We start from the raw sequence: 21,487 nt of genomic DNA, 5'->3' as shown, positions 1-21,487 counted from the left end.
GTCCATCCTAGTGCTTTCAGACGCAGTAGTTGGTACACTGCAGAATGCTAGGGCTTCTTCCACAAGAGAGATGTACACCTATAAGTGGTCCCGTGTATTACCCTACAGCAGTTATTTTACAGTTTCTGCAAGATCTACTAGAGGCAGGTAAATCCCCCTCTACATTGAAAGTGTACCTAGCAGCCATATCTGCATGCCACGTTCCCATTGACCCAGTATCCCCGGGCTCTCATATTCTGGTGACCTGTTTTCTCAGCTCGGCGGTTGCGACCTCCTGTAAAGGACGTCCTCCCCGAATAGAATCTAGACGCTGTACTAGAGGCTCTTGCGAGCGTCCTGTTTGCGCCCTTAGATACCACAGAGCTGAACTATATCTCCTATGAAGAGCCTTTTTGTTAGGAATCACATCCGCTAAGCTGGTCAGTGAGCTACAGGCTCTGTCCATGCACAGTTCCTGTATGCGCCTTTGGGACTATGGAAACAGGGTATCATTGTGTACAAACCCTGCTTTCGTCCCTAAGGTGATTACAGCATTTCGCTTGAATCAATCAATGGAACTAGAGGCTTTCCATCCCCCTCCCTTCCTGGAGAAGTTGGATAGGAGATTAAATTCCCTCTGCCCAATTCGGACATTGAGATGCTATGTGAATAGAACAAGAGCACTGCGTCAGTCTGACCAGCTCTTCGTTTGTCATGGTGAACGGACCCGAGGTCAAGCCCTCTCTAAGCAGTGACTGTCCCATTGGATTGTGGACACGGTTTAGACTGCATACACTAATGCCGGCCTACCCCCACCTGGGAGGGTGGCCGCACATTCAACCAGAGGTGTGGCTACGTCATGGGCCCTCTTGAGAGATGCCTCATTGACCGATATATGTACTGCGGCTAGATGGACTTGGTTTACCAGGTTCTACCGACTTATTGTTGAGGATTCCTCTACGCTTTTAATAGGCACCAGGGTCCTTGAGGTTGCACACTTACACCACCAACAGTAGATGGCTCTGGTATACTTTCCCAAAAGTGTGCAATTTGGCGGTCATCTTCAAATTGAAAGGGAACGATAGGTTAAGGATGTAAGCCTGAATCCCTGAAAGGAAGACAACTGCCAACCTTGTGAGATCGCATCACTCGCATTCGTAGGTTCAGTGCCAGGGAGACTGACATCTCCGTGCAGTGACTACTGTATATATTGCCTCGGTGAGGTGGGACCAAGGAAGTCACTCCATGGAGGGGCCCCTCTGCAGCTTTGATATAAAATGCTCAGCGAATACCTGACAAGCAGGCATATCCCAAAAGTATTCAATTTGGCGGTCATCTTCTCTTTCAGGGAACTGGGGTTACATATTCAACATGCAACAAAACTATGATAAAGGGGTTTCTCTAAATGAGACATTTCTCAGTGGCATAAAGTCTGGGGCTTTTTAAGTATAAAGATCGATTTCACTCATGCTCTGCTTGAATTGAAAAATAAAGATTGAAGAAAATGGTGAATTCTTTCAAAAATAAACGTCAATATTAATCACCTATTTGGCGCAAAAAAAAGTAGCAAGCCTAGATACATCAGGGTACCCTGCATTGTGCAAAAAAAATGTTGCAAGTAATGAAGTGTAAGCATTAATTAATCATTAACTTTATAAAAGTTGCAACCCTACTTTTTGGGTTAAATAAATTAGCAAGAACTATATATGAAGATCCCAACAGGGGTTACAGTAACATGCGATCTGTTTGGAATGTTCAACGGCTGATCCTTTCAAATCAGAATTTAGAACTTGTAAGAACTGGAAAGCATTTTTTGAAATCTGGTTTTCTTTTTAATTTTGTAAACAAGTTGGCAATAACCAGACACGTAGCAAGAAATTGTGTATTTGATTTTATATGAACATTTACAGTTTTATTGTCCAACACTACTGTGTGTGTAATATATGTATCACAAACAGCATCAATTATGTCCACACAAACGTGTTTAAATTTATAAAAACATTTTAAGCTACACGTAAAAGTTTTATTCAGTTTATATAGATAAATATTTATACTGCACCACCAGTCCTCCCAACTCTCGGCTTCTGTGCATTCGCTGAACTCCGAGGGGGCAGGCAGGCTTGCTTGCTGGGTGTTGCTCGTAATAAACACAGACTGTTCACTAAATTAATGCACACTGGTGTCTGCAATGACTGTACTGTTTACTTCAGTATGTCTTTGTAACAGGGGTAAGTGTTACGTACGTCGGTAGTCGCTGAATAATGAGACAGACCAGGGACGTCACTAGAGATTCATGGATAGGGTGTTTATGTATTTTTAGAGTAACAATGGGTGTAGATAGGCATAGCCTATCAAAATAGGGTTATTTTTGGTCAAGGTTGGCTAAAAGCATACCTGTCTCATAGTTTGTGTTAGACACTGATCTAATATGACTTATTTAAATTATATCCAAATAAAGAAATTAAAGTCCACTCTTTCCCCATCCATCCAACACCAACAAAAGGCACAAAAATAGAGAGAGAGAGAGAGAGAGAGAGAGAGAGAGAGAATATGCAGGTCATATTATACCATTAGAAAAAAATCTTTAAGTTTCACCCTTTTGTTAATTGTTGCTCAAAATTAACCCAATAATTCAGACACATGGGGGGGGGGGGGGGGGGGACAGTATCATCCACAATGAGGCAAAACTGAATTCAACTAATGAGCTAAATAACATAAAACTGAAAAATAATTATGAATAAAATCTGATAAAGAAAGATCCCAAACAAATATTACAACCTATATTACAGAACTGCTCCTCCTGCTTCTCTCTTTTGATGTTTATTTTGTGGGTGGCGCATCAAAGTGTACCTCCTATTTTTAAAGGTGGCAAAGTGGTCAATGACACTTCACCCTCAATTAATCGGTTTAAGTTTTAATTTGTTTGTTTGAACTGGTAAAATCACCGGATTGGCCTTCGGCAGAGCTGCTGGCACTGCCTCTCTTGAAGAATTTCCGTATATCCATCTAACGTTAGTCGTTAGCTAGCCTACAGTTGAGAAATTGCAGATAATACAATGACATTGTGATCCACACTGTCACCTTTTCTACACATGACCTACTGATAATTGTTTTGCAATGGCCTACTGAATGAAAGGACTTGAGTATGAATAGATATGTGCGTGTTGTTACGTCATCTGTCTCATAGCCTGGCACAGATAGCAAAACTACATTAAAAACAACGTTAATTAGATATCATCGCCACAACTTATGTCGAATTTAAGACACTGTTAACGTTACCGTTAGCTAGCTCGCAACGTCTGTTACACTGTAATTTAGTCAGCCGCACATAAAAACTTATTTGTTAACAAAGCTTTGATTATGACCAAAGTCTATAGTAGTGAATACTCTCTCTGTTCTAACTTGCTACAAATTCACATCGAAGCCTATCTGCATGAATCAGTCTTGTCAGAGCCTTTTCCTGTCCATTTACTGTTAGCTAGCAGTCTCAAGCCACAGAAGTAGCTAACGTTAACCAAAATGTTTGCTACAAGTAGACCTAACAGTCACTAGTGCGTGCAGCAGCCTCCCCCAGGTCCTACTGCCCATTCTGTAAGAAGTTTAAGATGCGATGGAACGGTTGACAAAAAAAAGAAATCAGTGAAAATATATTGACTGATATTGATTTAAAGCCCCCCTAAAATAGGCCTAGCGACGTCCCTGAGGCAGACTACAGAGTATTGAGTGTTGACGCGTGGAAAAGGCTGGCACTAGGGTTCCAGCTAAACTAACCTACTGGTGTGTGTGTTTTGTGTGAACAATTATTTCTTTTCCCCACCCTTTGTGAACAGGGAACTATGGGAGAATGAGAATAATAATAAAAAAACTTTGCTGTTGCCGAGCTGTGGTTCTTTTCAGCAGAAGGTCATAGTTCAACCAGATGGAAGAAAAGGATATAAAACTCCACCCAACCCTTCAGGATAGTTTTCTTGGCTACTGTCATCCCTGCCAGGAAAAGCCTCATGGATTGTAATGGCAATGCTAACTGAGTGTCATCAGCCAGCAAAAGCACCTCAGGAGAGAGGGGCATGACCACCCCTACCAGAGAGCCCATAGTAGCTACAACAAACTGTCAAGTTAACAGTTTTCAGGCACTCCCAGAACATATGCAAGTACGTGCTTAGTGAGCAGTGGTTTCTGCCTTGCTACTCTGATGAATCCCATTTTTGCCCAGTGTCTTTCTGATGGTGGAGTCATGAACACTGGCCTTAGCTGAGGTGAGAGAGGCCTGCAGATCCCTGGATGTTGTTTTAGGGTTTTCTGTCACTTCCTGGACAATTTTACGCCTTGCTCTTGGAGAGATTTTAGTAGGACGGTCACTCCTGGGAAGATTTACTACTGTGCCAAACTTTCTCTATTTAGACAATATGGCTCTAACTGTGGTTTGGTGGAGACCCAGAGCCTTAGAAATAGCTTTGTAACCCTTTCCAGACTGATAAGCATCAAAAACTTTTTTTCCAGAGGTCTTCAGGAATTTCTTTTGATTTGTGGCATAGAACCTGTGTGCTGACAACTTCACTCTGATGGTAAGGGTCAAAGTTAGTTAGATTTTATATTGGGCAGGACTGGCCCAAAGCAGGCCTGATTGTTAACCAAAGTATTCAAACAGCTGACCCTAAAAATCCCTTTTTGTTGGGTTGAGTTAACTAGGGTGGCAATAACTTTCACACCTGAAGATTGCATGTTTGATTACCTTGCACCTCTTACCTTTCTACCTCTATATACTGCTACAACCCACAAAAAGATCTGACCAAATTCAATCTGAAAAATGCAGAAACTCAGACTGGGCAAATACTTTTTCACGGCACTGTATCTTGGTGTCGCCCTTTGTTCCTTTATGCTTAAGCTATGTTATCTCTTGAGCGCATCGGTTCCTCCAGCAATGTGTGATTTGTGTTTATTCCAATAGTCAGACGGTCGTCATCAGTGCAATGAAATGCATTCTTGCAATCTCGCATTTATCAGTTATACCTCCTCTAATCTCCTTTTAAAACTAAGTGTACAGACCTGCAAAAAATGTGTATCTTATATTGCATTCATACTTTTCCATGATATCCAACATATGCCACTTTTAGAAATAAAGATGGGGGGTCCTACCACAACAGTCGCCCACAAGGTACCCCGAGCCACCTGCTGTCTCCATATACGCCCAAGTCTAAACTATCATGCTATGGTTATTACAGTATGCGTAAGTATTTATCATGCGTGGTAGTTGTCTCGTTTGCAAGCTACAAAAATAATCTTAAGTGCATGTTTCTCCAACAAACACTTCAGTCTGTGTTGAGCACTTTCCTTGGCACATCTAGCAGTTAAGGGAATAAGCATTTCAATGTAAAGTGGAGCGATCAAAAAAAAAAAAAGCCAAGTTAGAAGCAACAACTGTGTGAATGTTGGGTCCCAGCACCTTTCCAGTTGTGCCTATTTGCTTGATGCTTGACAAGGTTGCCCCAATAACTTCTTTTGTGTTAAACATTAAACGGCTGTTGCGTTTTTCTACTGGATCCACTACTGGATGAAGGCGTCCCCAAGATTCTTCCACAAAAGTCTGTCTGCTGCTTCCCTCATCCAAGTTGCTCTGGCGTGTTACCTAATTTCATCTTGCCATCTTGCTCAAGGTCGTCTTGGTTGCTTTATATCTTTTGGGCTCCAGTCTAGTATCTCCTTGCTCCAGTCATGGTCTGTTCTTGCTGTATGTCCAGCCCATTGCCATTTCAGTTTTTTGCTCTTATAATATCGTATATTTTTTGTTTGCGCTCTTATCCATTCCTTCCTTTTCCTGTCTCCTCTTATTTCCAGCATGCATTTTTCCATACTGGGTTGTTTGTAATTTGAGTCGTTTTTGCATTGAGGGTCCAGGTTTTACATCCATAAGTTAGCACTGGCAGCACGCATTGGTCGAAGACTTTCCTCTTGAGGCGTAAGGGTAGTTTCCCTTCCAGAACCATGCTTAATGTTCCAAAGGCACTCCAGCCATTTTTGCTTTTCTTTTGATTTGTCAGATTTGGTTTTCCATTGCCGAAAATAACTGTGTAGTATATGTAGTTCTTGCCGCCTTCAAGCTTGATCCAATTAACTTCAATTGCCTGTGGAATAGTATATTTATTGAACATGACTCAAGTCTTCAGGTTCATTTTCAAACCCGCTTTGATGCTAGCCTTCTGTAGTTTTCTTGTTTGTAATTCTTCTGGGCGCGTTGTAAATATGAGAATATCATCAGCAAATCATAGGCGTTTCAGGTAGGCTCCATTGATCTTCAGCTCCTTATTTTTCCAATCCAGTGTTATGAAAATGTACATTGGGGAACTTTGGGGAAACTATCTTCTTGACGAACTCCTTTTTCAATCTTGATTTTGTTGCTGTTTTTATGGCGTCTTACTGTGGATGTTGCATTCTTGTATATGGTGCTGATCAATTCTCTGTACATTTTCTCAACTCCTTTTTTTCTAGCGAACTTAATACAGATCTTATGTAAAGAGTCAAAGGCTTTTTCATAGTTGATGAATCCCAAGCAAAGTGGTAGTTCTGTACTCGTTGCTGGTTTGAATCGCTTGCTGTACAACTAGAAGATGATCCATTGTGCTAAATCCACTGCTGAATCCTGCTTGTTCATGATTGTGCCTAGTCAAATTTATATTGAAGTCTGTTAATGAGTCTTTTGGTAAATTTTGTAGATTTATAGAAATTAAGGTGGTGACGTCAGACCCAGAAGAAACACACAGTACTGTGAGGTGAAATGTGAATTGCACTGTTGCGCGGTTTAATAAATGAACAAAATAAAAAGTTTTAAACAAAAGCAGCACACAGCACTAAGGCCAAAATAGACAAACAAAATGGACTAACTCGAAACAAACAATGGACGAAGAGTCAAACATGGAGAGTCAAAATAAACAAACCTACCAGCACGCAATAGCAATTGTTATGAATTATTGATGTTCTATTTTATTTTACTACATTTTTTAGTCACAAAAATGTCAACAGTGTTTGTAAATTGGCGAAAATCACTCAGTGAGAAAGTAGTATTTGTAATAATATTGAATTCATATTCAGATTTTTAAATTCAAATACATATAATTCTTTCAGTGAGTCGGATATTGGCGAGTGTGTCAGTGAAGGCATAACCAAAGAATATTTACTATCGGTATCAAGTATCAAGTGACAGTGAAGAGGCGGTGCATTAGACACTCTCCCTCTGCTCCCACAACCTGTTTATCTGGATATGATTTCTCTCTCGCTCGTTCAGCCTTTTTTTTATTAAGACGTGTTGTGGTTGTTCCACCCTGTTGTTTTTTGCCTACATGTTTTTTTTCAGTCAAAACCTTTCCTTATGACTAAATAAAAATATATATTTATTGGTTTTGTTTATTTACGGTAAAAAAGGTATGTATTTCATCAGTATTCCTTACAAGCACACGTGTAGCTTTCAGCTTGTTTGTACGCTGTACTCGTAATAATCAAGCGCATGCAGAAGACAGAAAAAAAAAAAAAAAAAAAACTTCCCTCCCGTAGGACCGGCAGGGCATTTTAGAACTCACTACTCAAAGGGTTAAACCATTTGGCCTCTTTTGGAATGGAATTGTTTTACGCCTCTAGTACTACATTTTTTCTGTGGATATGGTCTGTATTTTGCTCCAGTCTACTTCACTTAGTCTCTGCTTCTTTCCCTCATATTTGGCCTTTTTAAAATTATAAACCTTAGCTTTAACCAATCAGAAAGACATTCCCTAAATGACGTACATTCTTATTAACCAATCATATAATTGATCATATGGGTCCACTTTCATTTTATTACCTAAAGTGATTGTGACAAAGACTGATGTTCCACTCAGGGAAACCACATCATCAGAAATTTAACAGAAGGAAGAAGATTGTGTATCTTTTGAAGAGTTTAGCCCCAAAATGTTCTCTAAGGAAACACAGGGTCCTCTTTTTTTAAATTGCCATTTGGTGCACTTCAAAGCTTCCTCCTTACCCTCTGTCTTCCTGCTCCAGTAATTAACATGGAACCTAAATTGTCTTCTATTTAACTAACTTTAAATTTACAGCTATTTAAAATTAAAAACCCAAATACTTACTCAATCTAAAACCCAATACATTTATAAACTATAGTTCCTTAAAGCGCATGTTCCTCCAACAACTGTATATATAGCTATGGTCAAAAGTGTGTGCGTGTATGTATGTGATATATATAATGGTCTTAATCCTAAAATAGAGGTGCACAACTTTTGGCCATAGCTTGGTAATAAAGAAACACCAAGAAACAAGTTATAATTTTATAGCAGGTTTGAGACATACAACAAGGTATATGACCTACTCAGTGGTAAAACAAAACAGCATTTGTACAAAGCTGCATCTTTCTGATGCCACTGCTTGTAAATTAGTTTCCTTTTTTTTTCGTTACAGAGCATTACTACAGGGATTACAGCTATCCTTGTATCCAGAAACCTATCTAATGGAAAATTGGTAAGTTTATTATTATTATTATAATAAACAATTTTAACTTATCTACACAAGTGCATACAGGACATGTGAGGCTTCTGTATAAGGGAGGGATTTCCAATTAAACAAATTGAATCCGGTCTGCGTAAGTGGCTAGTATTTTATTATAATTCAATCAAGTCACATTATCTAAAAAAAAAAAAAAAAAAAAAAAAAAAATTCTTTGAGTAGCCTGATTGAGTTTCTGATTATTCCTTATTTTGCTACACATTTCTCAGTACTCACTACTTTGATTGGTAAAGTCATCTGCCAAACTGTGTCATCTGTGGCTAGTTTAACCAACGATAACTTTTAAATAATGAGAGGAATAGGAATTAACTTTCAGGAATTTGTTAAATGTATGATTAGAGTGAAAAAAATTAATTACTACCTTGGTTGCCATTCTGTTATCTCATTTGTAGCTAATAAGGGCTAAGAATGTATTTTTAAAACTTGACACTCCTTTTATGATACCAGTATTTGTGTGCTATATGTAAAAATGTTTTCCTTCCCACAGCATGTGAGTCTGCTGATTATGTCTTGCTTAAATGCATTGCTGTCAATGGCGTGTTGTGTTGGGCTCCTCCTGGCCATTTCATTGACTATCTTGGACAAAGGGAGGAACCTGATAGTTGGCTGCAATTCCACGGTGCTGCCTGCTGATGGCAGAGCCTCCACACACAATAACTGCCCCTTCGATACTACACGCATCTATGTGAGTCCTTTAGCCCACAGTTTACCCTCGTATCTTGCAAACCGTTTGATGTACTGACTTGTCAGCATTTTGTTTACTGTACAGCTGTATTCTATGATTTCTCTGTACATCTTTTTCACTGCCACACTGTTTTAACCTCTGGCCATATGGATGATACAGACCAAGTTTTGAGTTATTGTGCTGATATTTAGTACACTGCTTTTTTTCTGTTTCATGCAGTTACAGGTGTTCAACAGTAAATAATAGATTCCCTGCCACATTGTTTTACCAATATCCATTTATAGACCACATGCTTTAACACTAGAACCGCCATGCGGGTCATTGTGACCCATTTTGCATTTAAAATATTAATTACTCTTCCATTGCAGATTGTATTTGTGTGTCCATTTTTGACTTTTCCTAAATATATTAATTAAATATCCTGACGGCGTTTGTTAGCCAGAATCTCAAAAATGATCAATTTATAAACAGTTCTACCTAGAACCACCACACAGGTCAGTGTGACATGCATTACAATATGTTTTTTTTTTTTTTTTAATATGACGCAAGATATTCTATTTCTGTAAATGCTGCAAACAAGACACGCCTCCGCCTAGTGCACAGTTTTGTGTGTATGTATACTCGTTTACACCTGTACACTGGTATATGTACATACCCGTTTCTTCTGAAATGTGTTTTATTATATTTTTTCACCGCTTGTAGTCGTGCTATATATGCGCTCATCTTAAAGCATTTTATGTTTCAATTTTCCATTTAAATAGTGTTTCTGCATTGCAAATGTTAGATGTGATGTTCGTGAATACAACTTTTCAGTTGTATCCTATAGTATGTCCTTCATTTTCATAATGAAGCAGTTTAAAAATGTAATGTAAAATTATGCCCCAAAAGTGCGCTTTTGTTTTTGTTCAGAAAAACGTATTTTAAGTCAGTTTCACAGACCCTAATTTTCATTAATCTTGGAGTACTTCTGTTAATTAGGTAAAGTAAACCAAGATTGGAGCTAAACAGGGTCTGAGAAACTAGCCATTTTAGTTTTTAAATCTTTTTTTTTTTTTTTACTTTAACATCATTACCAGTGAGCATATTTGTCTCAGCCCAATCCCTGTAAGCCAGTGGTTGTAAAGGGTACCGAAACAAGTGTTCTGCCTTGGGGTTCTCTCCATTGTCTCCGAGCCTTACTGAGCAAATGAGTGACCAGTGCTGAAGTGGTACATGCAGATGCGCTTGTTTTGTTTCTTTGCACATAGTGCCTGATATAATTTGAAGTTGTGAGGCAACATTTATCGTATATCTGACTCTTGCGACCTTGGGGTTGGTGTTGCCAATTTAAAATATGATCAAGTATTTTTATGTATCTATATAACCTGTATGCTGGCTTGCTTTAGAAATCAGTTCAGTACCAAACTACCACAGAAATAAATATCGCCTTTTAATAAACTTTAAGTTTTCATTTGTGTGAAAGTTGACATTTTTTATTTGTTTTTAAGTCTAAACTGATGTGTAATTTGATCTTTTAGTAAAGCCTTGCCTACTGATACGGTACGTAACATGCTGTGATATTTGTAATGCTTACCCCATTCCATTAAACTGAAAGGAAAGCCATTTTTATTTTTGCCTTTACCCAATGCTGCTTTCATTTTCTATGTTAAATGATATGAACTATTTTATTACCCATCAGATTTAAGTAAATTGATTTAAACATGTCTTGTTACTATCCACTGCCCTTTTTAATAAAACAAAAAAAAATACAAGAACAAGTATAGGTTTAATGTAATGTAGTTTACTTTGCTTTTCTTGTGCATATACTGTTTGCGCCCTTTTTTTTTTTTCCAATTATATGATTTATACTCTGGCAAAAAGTTTTACTTAGCATTGTTCTTTTACAGTAACTTACAGCAGTTTTACTGTGTGTGTATAAAATATCATAGTCTGCCAGCCCATACACATTTTGCAAATCAGCTACGCATTTTGAGTTGGTAATACGCGGGTACAGTTTCTTCAGAGATAATACGCAGTAATGCGTAATATATATATTTTGCTCGTTGTCTTTGTAGTTACTAGAGAAAGTGTTGCCTCTAAAGTGATTGGTTCATTTTGTTAGGGACTCCTTATTTTGACCAATCCTATCTCTGAAATGTGCTTATGACCACCCACAGTCACTTTGCAGCCACTACCTGGCTTCCCTCGTCATAGTTGCCAGTCTCATTCACTGATCTCTGTATAAAGATCAGTGGTCTTATTACTGTGGTAACCTTGATTTCCTGGCCGAACTACAGAACCAGTACCAGGAGAGAATGGCTGATGAAGAAAAAGCATGTACACAGTCTACAGAATTTATCAAAGCCACACCGAGAAGTGACCCTGCGTGCGTCAGTCCAAGCTAGAGCACTATGCTTTTTGTAGATTTTGACATTAGTCTGAATGTCTAACTGTGAGGTTTGCAGCTGTCAATGCTGCTGTGATGCAAGGCCTGGGGAAGGGAGTGATAGTCTTCATAAAAGGTCAACCCTTGCACATTTACTTGGTTGGCTGTGCTTGCCACCTTATTGACATTGCTGAGAGAGAACCTCAAGGGAGCAGTCAGTCAGCGTTGAAGACCATCTCATCATCGTTTTCTACTACCTGGAGAAAAGCAGTGAGGAAGGCAACACTGCGTCAGGTGCAGAAGATGTGTGACACTGATGTCTGGAAGATTCTGAAGCTCTGCTCCACCAGGTGGCGCTCTCTAGGTTGTGTGTGAACCTCTTCCTGGAGCAGTGGGATCCTCCGACTTCATTCTTTGCTGGAGAGGTCAATTCTTCAAAACCAGCAAAGGCTACAAAGACCACTTCCAAGCCAGCTCCAGCCAAGTCCACTTTGCAGGCTGAGAAGACACACAAGGCCTCATCATCCTCCAGCACCACCAGTTGTAAAGCCAGTACCTACACCTAAAACTTCAACAATGGGCACACGGTTTGACTTGAGTGATTTCCTCTTCAAACAGGGTGAAGTGGTCAAGCAACAGAAAACAGCCAAGGAAAAAAAAGTCCAAGAGTGTCAGGAGAAGAAACCCTCTGGAAGTTCACCAAGCCTGAGAAGCAGTGGCGGCTCGTGTATATGGGTGCAAAGGGCGCCGCCCCACCAGTTTAAATTTTAATAGGTAATAATAATGATCTAAATTAAACCGTGGCTACTATTAACATTACGATAATTGTTGCGTGCATTACAATGCATTATTTCTCACCCCTGCCGCACACAGTAATGGGGTGGGAGGAACAGATTAGAACCCTGCGTTTCCAATTGGTTCTGGGGTGCTGAAGCCTTTCACCCCTGGAGCTCATGCGCAGTAGTGATTTCTGAGCTCTTTGTGGGTAAAAGCAATGCGAGTTTTCTATGAGCTCATGGGCGCTGAACCCAGCGCCCATGACAGTTGTGAACATGTATAGCTGTCATGACTACAGTGTGATATTCTATGCAATCAAGCCACTTTTAAAATAGGTGAAACATGTTTTATTGTCATAACTACAGTATGCTCCTGCAGAAAAGAAAGTAAAATAAATCGGAGATTCGTCATCTATTGTCTGATTAAACCTGGTACCCTACATTTGTTTTCCCTCTGCACTAAAAGTAATACTTAAGCATGGGGCGATATGGTTATTCATACTGTGTTTATATAAAATGCTGGTTATTTACGTAGCCTACTACTTCTGTAGGCCTATTTATTTGAATATACAGAAATCAGTAGCCTATTATTTCTGGTCACTATATCACAGGCTTTTGTTTCAGTATTGTAATGCACAGTAGCAGTTACGGGGGGATAAATGAACCGTTAAATGCAATACATAGAGTGTAAGTAGCATGCAACGCTTTTGTTAGACGTGTATTTGGGAGAGGTGAAATACGGGGGTATGGTCGGGGGATAAAATAAGAGTTGGTTCTCTGACGCCCCAACCCTCTCAAAGTTCACCAGCTGCCACTGCTGAGAAGGTGCAAAAGTTTCAGGCCCTGGGTATATGCACTTTTTGAAGAGGGCTATACCAGTTTTTGACACAGGAAACCAAGCTTTGCAGAAGGAAGAACCCTGCATTCATTGCTGTCAACGTTGGAGAAATAACTGCAACAAATATTGCTGTGCATCTGCAAGGCGGAACGAGTTGTTGCCATAATGAAAAATGTAGGAAGAGGTGTGAAGCCCACAGACTACAACATAAGGGAAAACCAGCTTTCCGATGAGGAACATGGTGTGGGTCATGAAACGATTTTATCTTTAACCTTTAGTGACACCTTGCTCAGGAAAGTCAAGTCAGCCACCTATGAAGTTAAACATTCAGAAGGCAGATCTGAAAGTGCAGTTTGACCTGTTTGGATTCCTCTTGGTTTTAAACAACTCACTTTGTGGGAAGCGATTTACATTTGATGCTGACTTGAAACCCGGTGACTATTTGCAAGTTGTGTTTTGTTTTTTTAAAGTGCTTTGTTGGGGAGAAGATTTGAACTGTTCATTGTTTCAAACAACTCACTTTGGGAAGCTTGTACATTTTTTGTGTCTTGACAGTAAATAAAAATACAAACATACTACAAACATGGTTATTTCTGTGTACTTGAAATAATTCAGTTGGTAGAAATGAAAAAAGATTTTATCTATACTGAGGTAAACTAACAAATTCAAACTGAAACAATCATAGCTAATCCATTTTTTTTTGTTACTGAATTTTTTGGATATATAATTCATTTTGGTGCTATATACTGACATTAAGTTTAATTATGTGGCCTGAGGTTGCTTCAGTGCACAATTAGGCATGCTTTAATTTGCAGGTCTCTAAAAAATATTAACCCTGTTATTTTTCTGTTAAATTTGTACAGCAGTCTTATTTATTATTTCATTTGATCTCGTCTTTGTAATTCTAGTTTACAAGATTAATTCAATGCATTTGAGCAGCCACTGTAGCACTAACCCACTCCAAGTAGTAACCCAACCAGAGACGCAGTGACACAGAGGCTCGTCAATCATACAAGGGTGGCGAGAAACAATCAATGCTGTACTTAAGAGTGACCAACAGATATAAAAAAAGCATTGCAGTATTGTTTACTATGTGAACAGTACTCAAATAACATGAGATTTTGGTTTCAATGTAAATTTAACCATACACCCTGTATCGACCTAAAAATGGCAATAGCTAGGGATTTAATAGTCTGCTTGTTCTAGTATCCTTTTAGGATGTGCTTAATTGTTGGAAATGAGCTGTTGCAGGTTAAACAGGGATCCTGAATTGACTGACCTGAGGACAGGCAGGCATGCTGAGTTTCCCAAATTTATTTCTGGTTCACTCCTCCTCATCCACAGGACACCACTCTGGCACTCTGGTTTCCCAGCATGCTTATGGCTGCCTTGGAGACAGCCCTATCTGTGCGCTTCTTCATTGTGGGTATGATCCTCCGTGGAGTTGGGCCCTGTGGCCAGACCTACATCAGAGAGCGGGTAATCTCATTTTAAAATTCTCTGTGATTTATGGAATGTGTCTTTTTTTTTTTATATAATGTCTAAGGGTTTGACAAAAAATAGAAAAATTGCATGTCAATAGGTTTTATTCTAGAGGGATAATTCCTGTGTTGTATTGCAGAGGTTACATATTCCTGGCAACGTAGATATATTGAAGCTATTCCAGGAAGATCAAAGCAATAGCCAGGTCAACAAACTAGGAACACCAGAAGTGGACGACTTCTCCACATAGGAAACTGCACAGCTTTCTCTCTGCTCCAGGTTTCCTCAGACAGGGGCCGTAGCATTAGACAGGCTTTTTTTTTATCCCGTAATCATACTGCCTCTTGTATGTGCCACACATTCCAGCTACTGATGCAACGGGGTCGATTTTTTTCAAAACGTCGGTAATCCAATTTCTGCATTTAATCAGGATTATTTTGTAATTTTGGATTTTTCATAAAGTCAGCAATTTTAAAGAGATCATTGTTACTTTTAATCAAAATATTAGAATTGTTTTGATCGTAGTACAAATATGGATTTCACTTTTAAATCATAGAACATAAATATTTGTTTTGAATTTCAATAGAGAACACACACTCTCCAAATAGAGTATTATAATTAGATATTCTGTTTATTTTCATTTTTGTGTGCTATTTTTTTTTTTTAGCCACTTGAGTTTTATGTAAATTTCACTTTCTATACTTTTTTTATACACTTTTTTAGATACTTTCCAAAATGCTTGGATAGTTTTATTGCAGTATGTGTAGTAACTAGACAGTACTTGTACATTTAGTTATACCTTAATTCCTTTTTGCTGTCTTCCACAACAAAATCCTTATGATCACAGACGCATCCTTTTGGAGTTTTTGTGCGTCTAGGCATTTGTTTTACATTTCTCTACAATTTGCTATTTTAAATTCGCCCTGCCTAACATAATATAGCTTTAAATCCTGCAAAAAAGCCTTCTAATTGTAATCTCGTTTTAAGTCTTGTAAGCGGAGTCTGCAACAGAAATGTGGTAATTTGCTGCTGCTCAGTAGCTGGGGTGGGTTTTGAAGTATTCGGGACGAATCAATGATAAGTCAGAAAAGGTGTTTTTTTTTTTTTTATGGGAAAGGGGGTGAAGTCTTTAATCTTTCTGTATCGGGTGTTTTTATCACTAGGATCGTGTGTGGCAATTTTTGGTTCAGTTGCACTGGTCGTTTCAGAGACTGTTTTAGTGTTTTTTTGTAAACCAGTTTTGTATGTTGATGTCATCCAGCGTGTCCGCCATGTTTTTTACCGTAACAACTTCCATTGAACAAGCGTAAAAGCCACCATACTTAGATCATGGATAGCAATTTTCATTTCAGCCCAAGTGTTTTTTTTGCAAGATGTTCTAGTTTTTTGATGATTTTTACTGTATTTGACGTCCAACTAGGCTGCTATACCACAAAACCAACTGGCTTCTTATGAACACCATTTAATGTTTGACTATCCCTAAACATGTATAACAACTTTCAGAACTCTGCAATATGTTATTTTCGATATGTAGATGTTTTAACAATCTCTGCAGAATCCAAAATGGCTGCCGAACCACGTGACCTGCGATATTTGTTTATTTCTGGTACACTGTCCCATAGGCATCTACCAGCCTAACAATCTGCGTGAGGGTTTGCCGCTCTTCACTTTCTAAAAGCACAATGATCTGGATGTCTCGGCTCATTGTTGAATCAAGATAAAAATGAGCCCCTTGCATTGTTTGGTATAGAGATTCATTTCTGGAGTTAACGTTTCTTCCAGGATGGATGATGAAATTCACGTACCTATTTTCCCTCGCCCTCCATTTGCAATAGAGAAGGGGGATAACCTGGCTTTATCTGTGATAGAGCAATACTTAAGTTTTATAGATCAAGACAAATATGAGTGTATATTTATATTTGTACACATTTCGGATGTTTTATGTTGAGATTTAATTAAAAACACATCTATAAGGACTTTTGGGTTTGTTATTGCATTCTTTCGTGTGTGGAATCTGATTAGTTACTGTTCGTGTGTTGAATTGGATTGCAGCTGGAGGAAGAGGAGGCAGCAGCAGCCAGGGAGGGTACAGACAAGGATCACATACCTGAGATCCACCAGCTCCTCCAACCCAGCGGGGCATCTGTATAAGGTATGTAAGTGGCCATTGCAACGTGTATTCATTTGCTATGTACAGTGTTTCACATATAAATGTGCTCTGTTTAAAGTTTGATGGCAAATCTATAGGTATGAGAAGTACCCCATACACAATTTCTTCAAAGTGGCAATTGTTACTAATGTCTAACAACTTAGAAAGAACTGGGTATTTAAAGAGAGAAGTCTATTTTAAGGATAAGAGAAACAATGTTCCCATAGAAAAGATAAGCAATATTTGGGACACTACTTTTAAACAGGAAAATTGGTCAGCAGCGATTCAAGACACCAAATGAAATAACTGAATGTAGTGTTTGTTTTTTTCTTTCTGGAAAAATATAAACGGTTGTATTTATTCCTACGTGATGTTGGATTGTTTCATTGTTGAGATGAAGACATTTCTGAGTCAATGTAGGGAAGCTATAAAAAAGGCGAACAAGATGCTCGGATATTTAGTGAAAGTGTTGAATTTAAGTAATGTTAAAACTTTGCAATGCATTAGTAAGACCTCATCTTGGATATTGTGTTCAGTTCTGGTCACCTCGCTACAAAAAGGATATTGCTGCTCTAGAAAGAGCGCAAAGAAGAGCGACCAGAATTATTCCTGGTTTAAAAGGCATGTTATATACAGACAGGCTAAAAGAATTGAATCTATTCAGTCTTTAACAAAGAAGACTACGTGGCGATCTGATTCAGGCATTCAAAATTCTAAAAGGTACTGACAGTTGATCCAAGAGACTTTTTCAACCAGGGGTCACAAATGGAGATTAGACAAAGGGTCTTTTGAAACAGAAAATAGGAGGCACTTTTTTACACAGAGAATTGTGATGGTCTGGAACCAACTCCCCAGTAATGTTGTTGAGGCTGACACCCTGGGATCCTTCAAGAAGCTGCTTGATGAGATTCTGTGATCAGTAAGCTACTAACAACCAAACGAGTAACTCCTTGTTTGTAAACTTTATGTTCATTTTAAATATTTAACCATGAAAATAGTATTAAATGCATAAAAAACCTGAATAGATAGATCATACATTAGTCCTGGAAACTTGACTCCATAAGTTACAAATATGGCAGCTGTTCCCGAGCTCCAGAAGCCGTCCATTTGTAAAACTACACTGTGCATCTAATGTTCCACTCCGAAAACATTATGTATGTTAAGTAAACATTACTACTTTCACTACATGTGGCTTGTTGGATTTGTTTCAAATAAAGCACTCGCAATCTTCCCACAATATACAGTAAACTAAGGATCTTTTCTTTTTGTACAGGTTTTGCACGCTTGAGCCCATTGTGAGGAAATAAGATGATATGAACTGACTGCATGACACTGAAAAGCAAAAGCCTGTGAAGTTCGAGATCATGCCAATTAACAAAACTTTCGATAATGCACTCAATCTTTTCTGTGTAGTTGACGTGATGTCAAAAGATGTATTTTAATTGATGCATAAGTAGTGTGGTTTTTTTGTTTTTTTTTTTAAATATAAAGAGACTTGTGTGAAAGCTCAGCAGTGAGATTGACACACTGAGATCTATGATGGCTGGCAACCTCTAAGGTTATTCTTTGAACCCTGTATTTCCACGTAGTTATGGGTAATTGTTAATCAACAGCAGTAATTTTACAATTTGATAATCTTTTATTCATAGTTAATGTTTCTAATTTAAAAAAAAAAAATAAAAAATTAAATCGGAATTCCTTTTTTTAAACTCATCTTAAGGGAGGATTTACATGTGAAATCCCCAAACTTTTGTATTTGTAATTCTTTACAATTTTTATTAAAGAATAATAAATGCTAAAAAAAATTGTATGTGTTTAACAAGATGTAGAAATATAAGTTAACAAAATGTATATGAAAGTGAAATTAATGAAGTGTGATTTAAATAGTTTTTGTTCTGTATTACTGTTCATGTGTTAACAGAGAAATGAGGGGGCACAAGATTTATGCCTATTTTTCATAATTTCAGTACATAATAATAATGTGAGAAATGTCCTGGGAGGCAGTATGGACACAAAACACTGGCAAAGCCATCTGCATCTTGAAGCGAATCTGACTGTACTGCATACAAAGAGATTGTCTTTGATGCTATGCCTTGACTGCACTATGTGATAAACCTGGTGGTAAAATTCATCAAGGGCCTAATTATCTGGAGCAGCATTCAAACCTATTTCTTCTTGTCCAATAAAGCACCATCTCTGAAAATGGCTTTTCTAGTGAGGATTACTTCAGCAGGACAAGTAAATGGTCAGAGAGTTTCGCCTCCTGGAATCTCTCACCTTCCTAGACTTTTTCCTTGCCACGTGTCTGAGGAGAGCCAGAAATGTCATCTTCTGGATGTGAAAAGGGCTTACAACATCACTAGGAACAAGAAGTTTGGACCATCATGCCAACTCTGTTTCTTGGTCTCCCAAGAAAAACCAGCTGCATCTGGAGAAGTGAATCTGACTGCACTGCACACAGAGACTACATCTTGGATGTTATGCCTGGACTGCACTATGTGATCAACCTGGTGGTAAAATTAATGTGATAAAAATGTGTCTAAGTATCTCTATAAGGGGTGATTGTACTCTGTTTTAGGCACACTGCTACACAGACTACTAATATCTCAAACCATTTAACCTGGCAACTTTATTTTTTTACAGTGACAAAGCCTTGTACTCAGAACCGTTTGAGGTATTGATTTCATGTTAGCCATATTATATAAACCCTTCATGTTAAATGTGTTTCTAAAATGGAAATGTACCTCCTGATTTTAATATAGCTGCCATTTAAGTCATGTGACTTTTTTGAAAAACAGCTGCATAGAATTCTTAATGCCTGGTACACAGCTGTCTTTGATTTTTTTAAATAACCCTTTCACTACTGCATGCTTTAAGCCAGTGATACAGACTGCAATCTTTGACATGGGGTCTGTGTAGTTGGAACCCAGTTGTAAATATTTAATTCTTAATCCCAGAAAACAAATCTGCCCAGATGCAGTTTGATTTTAATATTTGTATTTCCGGTCCTTTTTTTAACATAATGACCAGGGCTGGTCTCACAAAAGAAGTCGGCACACATAACTAATCTGCTCCCCCCCAGTCTGTTCTAAAGCAGAGTCTCCCTCTGACTTTCATGCCCTCACTGTAGCACTCGGTTGCCGGTTTGGCACTGTAGAATCAGATGGACTCGTAGCAAGACTTGCAAGCCGATGCATTTAGATGAATAAAAGCTTAGTGTGCTTCCTGAGATGATCTTGTGGTGAGGTGTACGGAGTCTGGGCAGCTTCTGCAAAGGACAGAAGCGCTGGCAGATGGTGGTCTCCCAAACTCTCCCGGAGACAGTGCTACAGGCTGTGCACGGAGGTCCTGACCAAGACCCTGTGCCACCTGCTGGAGCATTTCTATGAAGGCAGTGGCGGCAGGATGTTGAGACCTTCTGCCATTGTTGCGACGCTTGCACAGGCAAGAAGGGCGCCCCCTAGGGTATTCCCATGACCCACTCCAGTAGTCCCCGGTGGGGGCACCGTTGGAGTGTGTTGCAGTGGATATAACTGGCCGATTTTCACATTTCAAGACAGGCATCTGGTTTGTCCTCGTGGCCGTGGATTAATTCACGAAATCGCCCGAGGCTTATGCCGTCCCGGATCAGAGTGCAACCACATACACCACGCACTCTTGGATGGCATGTTCAGCGAGTTCGAGGTGCCAGAGAATCTGTTCAAGTGATCAGGGGTCAAATTTTGAGTTGCAGGTGTTTTGATGAGGTGTGTCAGTGGTTGGGAATCCACCCAGACCACCCCACTTCCCAAGCTGGCCAGCCACTGGGAGGAACCTTACAAGGTTTTGGAGTGCCTCTGAGGTGGTTAAGCAGGGTAAGGCTCCGGATCAGGGGCCAGGTAGTTGCCCTGCACTGTGACTGCCTGGCCCTCTACCCCGCCAGGATGGACTTCAACTCCCTACAAGCAATAGTTAATCAAACTCTGGCACACCAAAGCAGGTGACCCAAACAAAGGGGGAGCCAGGGCTCTGGGCCCGGGATCAGACTAGTCACCTTCAGCCCTAACCTCGACGGAGCACGCGCAATAGTTACTCACCTCTCTGGCTGCAGGACTGTGTTCGGGACTAAGGGGGCCAATGCAATGTTTGGACTTAGGTAGGGGCAGTATAGCGAAAGATTTTAGGAAGCGGGAGGTATTATTTGCAGGGGGTTATTAGGGTTTTATAGTGTTCTTTAATTGCATGTGTGTTTTGTGTTTTTTGTTTTGTTAATGTCGCTCTATGTTGGTCACCATAGGTACCTTTTTGTGTTCCTTTCCAGCCCTGATGGTTGCTTGTGTCCTTCCCTTAAGTTACTGTACATTGTTAATGTTTGTAAGGGTTACAGTCTCTGCCCACTTTGGGTCTTAATAAAAGTGTTAAAAGAGCAGTTTGTCCTTGCCTCTTTATTGATCCAGAGGTGGTAAAGGTTGCTACAATGTATGTAAGTGTGTGTAATATATATATATATATTAGTGCCTTGCAAAAGTATTCAGACCCCTGACCAATTCTCTCATATTACTGAATTACAAATGGTACATTGAAATTTTGTTCTGTTTGATATTTTATTTTAAAACACTGAAACTCAAAATCAATTATTCTAAGGTGACATTGGTTTTATGTTGGGAAATATTTAAGAAAAGTAACTGAA

The 21,487-nt window shown here is 39.1% G+C and overlaps 1 protein-coding gene across 4 annotated transcripts in view; it reads left to right on the top strand.

The window, feature by feature from the left end:
• LOC121316026 (keratinocyte-associated protein 3) overlaps positions 1-21,223 on the top strand; it is a 30,959-nt gene extending 9,736 nt beyond the window's left edge. For 3 of the 4 annotated variants that reach the window (XM_041250712.1, XM_041250711.1, XM_041250710.1), the window contains exons 3-7: positions 8,419-8,478; positions 9,011-9,208; positions 14,532-14,666; positions 16,722-16,821; positions 18,092-21,223. In XM_041250712.1, coding sequence (XP_041106646.1) covers positions 8,419-8,478; positions 9,011-9,208; positions 14,532-14,666; positions 16,722-16,820 — 492 coding nt within the window. In that variant the 3' untranslated portion in view covers position 16,821; positions 18,092-21,223. The remainder of the gene's footprint in view (positions 1-8,418; positions 8,479-9,010; positions 9,209-14,531; positions 14,667-16,721; positions 16,822-18,091) is intronic. The other variant, XM_041250713.1, reaches the window with a different exon arrangement.
• The last annotated feature ends 264 nt before the right edge of the window (positions 21,224-21,487 follow it).

The sequence above is a fragment of the Polyodon spathula genome, chromosome 5 (genome assembly GCF_017654505.1).
Source record: "Polyodon spathula isolate WHYD16114869_AA chromosome 5, ASM1765450v1, whole genome shotgun sequence".
Taxonomy (NCBI): domain Eukaryota; kingdom Metazoa; phylum Chordata; class Actinopteri; order Acipenseriformes; family Polyodontidae; genus Polyodon; species Polyodon spathula.
This window is presented reverse-complemented; position numbering and strand designations above follow the sequence as displayed.